We start from the raw sequence: 10420 nt of genomic DNA, 5'->3' as shown, positions 1-10420 counted from the left end.
TTAGTAGGAAATACTTGTTAATTTAGTGTCATCAAACATAGAGGCATAGAATTAAGTCGTGGTATGAGCGTTTATTCAATGCATGCGTGTGCACGTTGGTAGCAAAGCTAAGCTTCAACCTATTGGAAGGCTAATTATGAAACGACATTTAATAGAACGACGTGGATTTATGCAACTTCCATAAAAAACAGAGCACAGACTATATGAAACACTGTTTGGCATTAAGTATTAAAGTCAGCCAAAAGCTATTAATTAGTCTTAGTTAAAGATCTCCAGATCAGTGATTTTACGCATGATCTGATCCGCCATTTACCATTCACACAAGCTGGTATTGTGTCTCCTGAATCCTTACATTCAGGCATTCAAATGTAATTCAAATGTAATTAAATAGCATATAAATATTCTATCAGTGTATGATGCTTGCATGAGGGAAACATCCCAAAACAACGGCACCCATATAACTGCTGTTGTTTTGAGAAGTATTCTCATGCAAGCATCATGCTAAATGCATGCAAAAACAATGAAACTATTGTAGGCCTAATTATATTTTACATTAGTAAAGCAGTACTCTGATGTGCATGTTTTCACAAACTTTTGTGAACAATCTTAGCACTTTAAACATTGACTGTTTTGAAGTGCATGTATAGCAATATAGTATAAAAATAATTGTGATATAATAATTGTGATATCATTATGATAATTTAATGGGGGGTGGGAGGAGGGGGTGGGTTCATGTACTGTAGGTGGGCCCTATGACCCCAAAGTAGGCCTTCAGTCACAGTCATTATTAATTTAATCATTAAATAAAATACAGTACACGTCTTGGTTCAATAGGTTACGTGCAGTCATTTTAATATATTTTAATAAACATTGAACCAGTCCGGCCCTCGGCTTGTAGCAAATTAGTTTTTTTGGCCCTCTAATGTCCCTCTAATGACTTTGACATCCCTGTTCTAAGGCATTACAGACCCAACCAAAATTTTGTTGTCTATATATCACATCACAGAACAAGGATAAATACCTCGTTCAATCATTCTATGTCACCTTTAACAAGTCACTACATTGCAGGCACAGATGCTCAACAATGGCATAGTCTATTTGCAACAACTAAATAATAAATGTTTTTGGACCGATTAGTGAAATTGGACAGTTTCCCACAGTACACCTGATCTCTCACACACACTGGTGTGCCGCAGAACAGCGGTTGAAAATCACTAGTCTAAGATATTAGACTAATTAATTTTGAAAGGCAGATAAGTCATGAAGTCATAACCTTTCAAAGTAATCTGTTTAGCCTTAGATGACTCATGAATGACACTTTCCAGGCCAATCCCCTAAGTGTAAACAGGGGACTTACAATATGCAAAGATATTTTACTGATATACTGAGAGGCACTAGGCTACTTCACACACATTGTTAGATAAGATGAATGGCAGGGTGTTGGACTTTGTCCTCATGGTGAAGTTACACAGAAAGTGTTTAGCCAAATAAGGTGTCGGTCTGCGTGAACTGGAAATCAAGTTATCCATTTAAGAGTTTGGTAAGTTCTTGTTTGATATACTATTAGAAAGAATTACCTCAATTGTCAAATTTGCTTTGTGGGGAACCAATTCTTGAATGATTAGAAATGTACTCTAAGCTGTTTGAGCTAATCTAATATTAAGCTAAAACTACACTTGATTTTTACACATTCACGCATTACGTATGTTTCGGTGCATGAGGTCTGGTCATCACATGTTAGTTTATTTCTACAAGTACCATATACGTTCAAGTACACAATACAAATTGAAACAGAAACATTGGGTTTCCAATCAACCTTTTAATGTACAATTATAACTATTTGAATAAGAAATCCTGGCAGAAAACGGAACTTGCTAGAGGAGGGTGGATTAACTCTCAATTCCCATAAGGTATAATGGAAAACCTTGACAGAAACCATTTATGGGCATATATTCATATTTGTTGCATTTTCACCTGCGTTTCCATAAACCTTGACCTCACAACGTAACGTTTTGATCCCACAGCTGATCATAACTCTTCTCTAGATTAGGACAATATTTGTTTTTAACCCATATACACACACAGAAATGCCTATTCTTGAGTGGAACAGACTAGGTGCACAAAAGGCTTTTCCTGTACGCTCATTATTTCTGGTGGAGCGTTAACTGTGTTATGACTGCATTTTCTGTTATATTCTGCTCCTCACATCTTCACTCCGACACTGAATATCTTGTTTGCCCAATAATAACAATTTTAACACACAAATCATCCTTTGTTGTAACGTGCTGTTTCCCTAGTGCAACACCCAATTGGGTCTGTGTAGACACATGCAGACAACAGGAGTGGCAGGTTAAAACACACCTGGCTCCATCGGAAACAAACGAGTGCACAGAAAGCCTTTCATGCACGTAGCCTATTTTCATGAATGTGTCAAGAATATGCAAATGAGTTGAATGGAAACCCAATTAGTGTAACCTCTGGATCTGCAAGTTTTTGTCAACAAATATCAGGCTTTAAAACACACACACAGAAAGAAGTAAAATATTAGTAAAATATCAGGTGACTTGTGCCAGGGAATGAAAAAAGTAGAATCATAATGAAATGAAGTTCTATCAAATATCAAAGGACTAATATAAATCATTTCTGTTAAGGATTTGTGCAACATGAGAAATTTAAAAATTCTGCTGTTCATTCCACTCATAGGTAAGTGCCCTTACAAAAATTAAATGTTTGCGGCAGATTTGTAGCAAACATGTGGGTGATTTGTGGGAAACAAATGAGTTCACTAGAAAATATTGCCCGAAGTTTGCCAATCTTGGCCGCTAGAGACAAACTTCCAAAGTTCTGGCAACAATGAGAAGTTTGCCACTAGTGGCAAATGTGTTGGCCAGTGATTTGCCACTACACTTGGCCAATAATGGCAAACTTACAGTGAACTCCTGGTGACAAACCTAATTTGCATATGACGTTGCTCTAAATTTGCTGTAACATTGTTAACTGCAACTGTTTACCAGAAACCTAATTTGCATGTGAAGATATGACCTTGCCGCAAATTTGAGGATCTCCTGAAGGAAATGCAAAGCTAAGTTTTAAAAAGTTTTCAGTTGCAAGTGCAATTTAGTGCATCCAGAATGTGAGTTAATAGGCCTTTTCACACTGGCAAAATCGCCGCGATTTTATGTACCAGAATCGCGGAACGACTGTCCCTTTCACATAGACCGAGGCGGAACGGTGGGACAAAGTGTCTCGCCAAATTTACTACCAAGCCCCCTAGACATTTTGCTGAGTTGTTTCGTTCCGGCACCAGTGTGAATGGGTCAAGGCAGAAAGGGGAATCTGGGCGGGCATTTCGATGCTATGTCCAGCCCACCACAGGAGATTTCAAATAAATCGAACTGATCAAAAGCAGCAATAGCAGAGACAGCACATGCATATTATGACATATATGAATCTATAAATTCATAAAGCCTCCAGTCATTCAATGCCTGCTAGAGTTGCCTGTATGGAATGCAATCAGTTGCCATAATAGGCTATCCTAAAATCCAGCGAAAAAACAAAGCATGAACTCATGAGCGTCTGTCTGCCCTATGTATGTATATCCTCTGATTGTAATGCTTACAGATATCTAGGCGATATTTGTAACATTTGTTTTGTATTTGGCCTGTTATAAAATCATGTAGACCTATTGAACAATGTAAACACATTAGGAACCGCAAAGTTGGAGACATGCATAAAGACATTGCTGCAAATTTAAAACCGGATTACTCTGGAATGGCTAACTGTACAGGGGAATGCTTTACACCTTTGTGTTCGGTAAGGTCTACCGTTTATTCTGATATATGGTTTGTCATGTGTTGAGGTAAAGTACGAAAAGTATTTCACGATGAATGGGTAGGGAGACGGGCGCAAAAAATATGATTAAATTAAAGTTACTTTTCTCTCGAACCGTTTACCACAACAACTAACCACTAACATCGTTTAAAAGCTGAGAAAAAGCTCTTTCGTGTGATACATGTGATACCTGTGATCAGGGGCGCAGCTACCAATTTTTGAGGGGTATGCAACAACAATATTGGCGCCCCCAAAAAAAAAAAAAACACAAACAACTAAAAAGCAAAACAAAAGGCCAATAGTTTACACTATTACTGTGCATTAGTGTCTATTGAATATGTTTTTAAAGAAATGCTGCCAATTTGATGTTTAACTTGATGTTATACGTGATAAGTATTGATAAATGGTGCATTGCCACTTTAAGAGAGTCTAAACGGTTCTCATAACGTCCTTTTGCCAGCTATTGCTCACAATGGATAAGGCTGATAGGCACTCTAGCCTTGTTTGTTTGCACCACATTGACAACACAATATTAAGTTATTACAAGGAGCCTTCATTATTAGGATATGGAAACATGTAATGAGTTCCTGCTAGCATGACATTTCTGTTTGCAGTTGGCCATTAAAAGTGCAGTATGAGCATGGTAGCCACCTATCTGAATGGAATAGGCTATATTTCAATCGGCATTATGCTTAACAAACGCTAGTTAGTCTGTTAACATTCATATTTGCAAGCCTCCAAGTGCAGACGTCATCACTTTAAATCCTACCTGTTGCCTTTCACCGGCCACTTATTTAACTGCTGTTGCATCCCTTGACATGCCATCTCCTTTCCCTCTTTCTTTTTCTATTTTTAGCCGCCAATAGCTTTTTTTGCTGTATCCATCTTTTTCCATAGACGGCAACTCGTAGGCCTATCTGCTTGCCCAGCGCTCACGGCGCCCCCACTCCCTCTTCTATGTCAAAATTCTATGATGGAATCTTATGAGATAGGGCGCCTCTAGCCTGTTAGTCCTCTAAAATGTTATAAAACATTGAGAAAATGTTGAAATGATTCAGAAACGGACAGCAGTAGCTACATATAGAAAATACCAAATATATTTTTTATTTATTTTTACCATCGCTTTGGCGCCCCCATGGAGCTGCGCCATATGCGCCGCATAAAGCGCATACCCACTTTTTGCGCCACTGCCTGTGATGAATAGGCTACTTCGCAAGTAGTTCAACAAATTTGGGTAGGACAGAAATACCTTTACAGAGCAGCAGCTCTGGCCATATCGGCTCTGCACAGTAAAAATGATAAGATCCTCGAAGAACCTTTGGAGGTTCTTCAGTTTGCCACTGTGGGGGAACCTCTACAGGTACTCTGAGGAACCTTCAAGAAAAGGTTCTTCAAAGAACCTTTCCTCAAGGTTACTTGAGGAACCTTTTGAGGTTCTGGAGAACCTTTATGGATTTATTTATTTACTTAGGTTATTTATTTATTTATTTATTTAAAACCTTTATTATTTATTTATTTACTTAGGCTACTTACTTGCTAATTTGTATAATGCTATCATAAATAGGCCATAATGACATTGTTTCAAGAATTTATTACACAGCAAGTTACAGAAAATACAACAACACAATAGAATAGAAAAAACATATACATACATTAATAGATAGATACATTCATACATAAAATACATGACACTGATCAATATTTACACATGTTTACATTACATATTTTACAGGAGAATGTTGGACATTCTAATTACAGCTAATGAAAGCTTTTGATTTGATTTGATCCCTGCCTTGCACTGCTGAAATGACAGGTATTCCATATTGAAAATTAAATAAACTGCTAGCAATGCTCCAATGCCCATCGACACATCTTCTGGTGTTACGACGTCTTGTCCGTTCATGCATAGTGTAATGGTGCTGTCTTCCTCGAAGGGGTTGCCTCTCATGCATAGGGTAGGTGTGGGTGTCTTGGATATCTGAAAAGTGCAGAATAACAGTATTTAGAATGGTGATTGGTGATATTCAAGCCCATTGGCAGGGGAAGTTTCTAACAGTGTCAAATGATTGGTACTCTTACCTTATCCACAACGTATGAGCTTGTCAGGATTGTCCCCAAACAGATATGGCCGCTCTGCTGCACAGAGCCCTGAATTTGAACAATACACTGGATAAGTCTTATAGCAGTAATAACAGACTTGTAATTCCATACAGTTTTATAGCAGTAATGACATGAAGTGTAAATCAAACTTCTTAATACCTTTGTATTTGTAGGTTGTCTCCTCACAGGCCTGGTACTTAGGTCAATGTTATGCAGGTGCTGAATTTCAGAGAAAACCTTTAAAAAGATGGGAACAAATTGCTAGGCAGAAGAACATCTGAAAAATATTTTGCAGTGAACTAAATGCCAAATGTTAACTCACAGTTCAAATGTGGTGTAAAGCTGGGGATCTGGTAAGGATTTCCTGTGTGGAGTGGCGTTGAATAAATGCCACTCTGTCACTGATTGTTCTCCTCATTCTGTTTTCAATCGTATTTAGATCAGAGTTTACTTTTCAACACTCCTTCATTTTTGTCTCATTGCTCTGTAAATGTTACATGCAATTTAAAGTAAAGGTCAATTTGGTTAAAGAAATGTAATAAGTAGTAATATATGGTGTTTAATCATCATCTGAAAACTTACATTGTATTTGGATACGGTTTCATCACCGAGATCTACAACCTGTCAGAAAAGATCATCAGTGAAATATGCACATGCACGCACACACACACACATACACACCATACCTGAACTACAGTGTTTGCATCCTGGGTAGCAGGTATCTGTGTGAATAGAAAGGTAGACAGTAGGCCTACCTGTATGTTTATGACTTTAATAATCTACTTACATGCATATCCTGGTCCTGTGCGATCCCGGAGGAAAGGGTGCTTAGAGCAGCAGCACAAATGTCATGATACTGGATACCTTTGAAATTAAACATAGAGATGGAGTAGCCTATATTTTAAATGACTGGTTGTTGTTTTGCATGAATGCAAATGAAGAACACTAAGTAAAGCTGTACCTCATGCTATACACTTAACATACATAGAAATGTAATCAAATAGGACCTGTATGATCTGTGTGCAGCAGTATGAACGTCAGGACTTCCTCCATTAACGTTAGCAGCTAGCTTTCATTTCAGGAGAGTTGGAAACACGGGAAGTTGAAAAGTCTGTGCTGAAAGAGTAAAATAGACAGAATATTTGGCTAACATTCAGTTTAAGCATAGCATACAAGCCAAGGCATAATGCATGTTGTATGCTATAGCCTAGGTTATGGTTAAAACGTCTCGTTTCCATTTAATATGTAGGATATGTATCTTTTTAAGGTATTGTTTCTGACAACCGTCAACAAAAAAAAAAAACTTGAGAGGGGACTTCCGGTGACGACATGCTTTAAGCAGCAACCTAAAAGTTGAGCTCCGTCCAACCAAATACTAAATAACCTAACAAACTTCTTAAAACTCGGCATTTCATCACAAATTGACAATGGCAACATTTTCAAGAAATAGACCTGCGACTAAACAAGATGCTTCGAAAGAGAAGAATGATAATTTGAAATTAAATCAAAATGCGGGTAACGATAGTGCTAGCCCAGTATCCAAAATACTAGCCGAGCTAGAAAAGCTAAGGTCAGAAAACCGGGAAGGACATAATCAGACTAAATTATGCCTTATGAAACTGGAAACATCAATGGAAGAACTGAAAGGTGAAATGACAAAGCTAGAGAAAAGAACCAAGGAGGCGGAAGATCGTATAAGTGCTGCCGAAGAGAAGGTACGAGAGAGCTATACCAGAGAATATCTAATAAAGGGAGACCTGCCACTCTCGGAAAACTTCCGGTTTCTGAACTGGTTGCAGTTCCTTCTGTGGTTCCACATGAGGGCGCTCGTCCACGAGTGCAGAATGCATGGAGGTCTATGGAGCTGTACCCCTCAAAATCCACTTTTCTCGGGATATAATTTTTTTAAAAGTAATTTGAATATTGTATTCGAAAGGGGAGGCAAAGAAAATACGCTTGGTGGAGTATTATATGTTTTAAAGTCAATAACGTGTCAATGACGTCACTCATTAGCACAATGCTAGTGTGTTATGGGCAACAACGACCCAAACTGTAAGAAATCTAAAGGACATAAGTACTCGTTCATTCAACTTTTGACCTATAACCCATGTTGAAGTTATATAAACTACAATCAAATCTGAGATTTGTCAACGACAATTAGGTGAAAGAGACAAATTTAGCCGTCTAGCTCCATTGACTGTCATTCATTCTGCACTCATGGCGATCGCCCCCAGTGGAAATCTGGTGGAACTGCTACCAAAATTCGGTACAATGGGACTTAAAGTGGAAATGAAGCAGTCAAATAAAACAGGTGTCTATAGCACTAGTTAAATATTTAAATATACCATAAATACAAATAAAGTCAGAAATATGACCCGTTATTCAGAATAAAGCACAAACAAGTTGCATTAATTTCAGCTGTGCTACCATCTTTGTTTTCAGAAAATGATGACATCACAAGAATGGTTGGTACAACATTCTATGCTGTTTACACAGCGGCTGTCGTAGCCTCACAGTTAGCTTACTGCCTCAACAAAATGGATATGGACGAATGGGATAGACCCACCAATGAGGACAGCAATCCAATTGCCTATGCTTTTGAGCCAGTAGGAGCAGTGGGAGTTTTAGTGCCCCCCACAGAGCCTGACTATGGAGGAGAAATAGATGATCGAGAGAGAGGTGTATCTGAGCGCACAGAAAACCATCGGTGGTGCTTATGTGGGGGTTGTGTCCCTATGTTCACTGACATGGCACACATGGAGAGTGTCTGCTGCCAGGAAATGAACCTGGGACATCTCATCCAAAATAACAGATATAACACGTCCAATCCTACGTGCCAAATGCTATCATTAAAGCGAGACGTTGGAGGTCGCAATGCGGTCGCTGAGGGACATCCGAGCTGAAACACTGGAACGCCCAAAAAACAGCAGTTAACCAACTAACACACTCTTGATAGGTTGTGCGGAGGGGGTAGGCTAGGGGACTACACGTACTGATCACCTGAGACTACACTAATTTTTACACCCATACTGTTGTTCTGCAATGCATTATCATGGTAGAAGCTGCGATACAGTACTAGCATAGCATAACATAACAAGCACATACTGTAACTAGCATAGCATGAACCCTAAAATCTATGGTTGCTACAAGCGGCACATCCGTGCATTTATTTACTTAAAGTGAACAGCTTGTTATTTTATGTCAGCTTACATAAACAAATAAAAACTCAGACGCCTAGCCTACAGTCCATAAACAACATCTACCCACAAAACCATGCCTGTCACAATCACAGACCTAGGCTACTAGAGTAGCCTACACAAGTCAGACGTAGGCTAGCGTACCCACAACAGGTTCTCACCAGGTTCGCAAGTCTCTGCAAATAGTTTCCACAACTACTTGAGCGAAACAAATGCAATCATCGATACTACTCAATCACAAAAAGAAACATCTTACTCACACATGAGAAGTTCGCTCCCCCGAGTTTATTCACCAATTCATCAATGATGCAAATTTTCAGGTCGCGGTTATCAAGTTGTGCGAGAACATCCAAACACATTATTGCAACTGAATTAAGTAATGTCTCTGATAGGCCTACAGGCTACATTACAGCGGCCCTTGTTCTTGTACAAACACAAAAACAAACATCAACATAATTTGCGTAGGCATATTGAAATAAAGTGAACGTCCGCTAATGGATAAAACATCCACGAACAAACGCTAACCATTCTGATGATGTAGCGCCTGCATTTTTAAAACATGGCCGCGCCCTAGTGCCGAAAGTCGTTATTGACATGTCATTTTCCAGTGAAACTACTTGAATATCGGGTTTAATGAAAATCCATGTATCTTCAAAAATGAAAAAGCAACCAAAAAATGGTCACAGTTCTCACTGCTTCATTTCCACTTTAATACGGAGTGGCCAGGCTCTCCGTAGACGGGCTCTGGCTATACGTTATCTGTTACACCGAGAGATGAACCTAACAGCTAGATGTGAAGATTTGCAGAACAGGACGTTGCAGAATTGCACTCAGGTAACTGCCCTACATATTACACAAAGCTTATTTTTTTTAAAACTCATTCTTTGATTTTATATTAATATTTTACTATTCAAAAATGCTGATATAAAATCAAAGAGGGAGTTTTTGGAAAAAATAAGCTTTGTGCACTGTGTAGGGCAGTTACCTGAGTGCAATAGATGTGTTTTGACAAAAGACAAATTTAACCTCTCTGCAAAAGAGAGCATTTCCTCAGAAACACCTGGGGAAAGCAGCAAATACATGGCAACGGAAAACAACATCAAGTTGTCATATATGTCACTTGGAACACAGTCCTTCAAAACAATTGGGCCCCAATAAAGCATAAATGAACGGAACTCAGTGGCTTTCCACCGATCCAGTTCAGCTAGTGCCCTTGGTTTTCTATTAAATTCACAGGGCATGTGGGAGCGCAGCTTGAGGAGTTTCTCAGAAATTGTCCCTACAGTGTGTGA

At 38.8% G+C, this 10420-nt stretch overlaps 1 protein-coding gene across 1 annotated transcript in view; it reads left to right on the top strand.

The window, feature by feature from the left end:
- Positions 1-1488: 1488 nt before the first annotated feature.
- Positions 1489-10420, top strand: part of igsf5a (immunoglobulin superfamily, member 5a) — an 88791-nt gene continuing 79859 nt past the window's right edge. The window contains exons 1-2 of the mRNA XM_048237730.1: positions 1489-1540; positions 2652-2703. Of these exons, the coding sequence (XP_048093687.1) occupies positions 2664-2703 (40 nt within the window). The 5' untranslated portion in view covers positions 1489-1540; positions 2652-2663. The remainder of the gene's footprint in view (positions 1541-2651; positions 2704-10420) is intronic.

This window comes from Alosa alosa, chromosome 2 (assembly GCF_017589495.1).
Source record: "Alosa alosa isolate M-15738 ecotype Scorff River chromosome 2, AALO_Geno_1.1, whole genome shotgun sequence".
Taxonomy (NCBI): domain Eukaryota; kingdom Metazoa; phylum Chordata; class Actinopteri; order Clupeiformes; family Clupeidae; genus Alosa; species Alosa alosa.
Note: the sequence above shows the minus strand (reverse complement) of the source record. Positions and strands in the feature narration are given on the sequence as shown.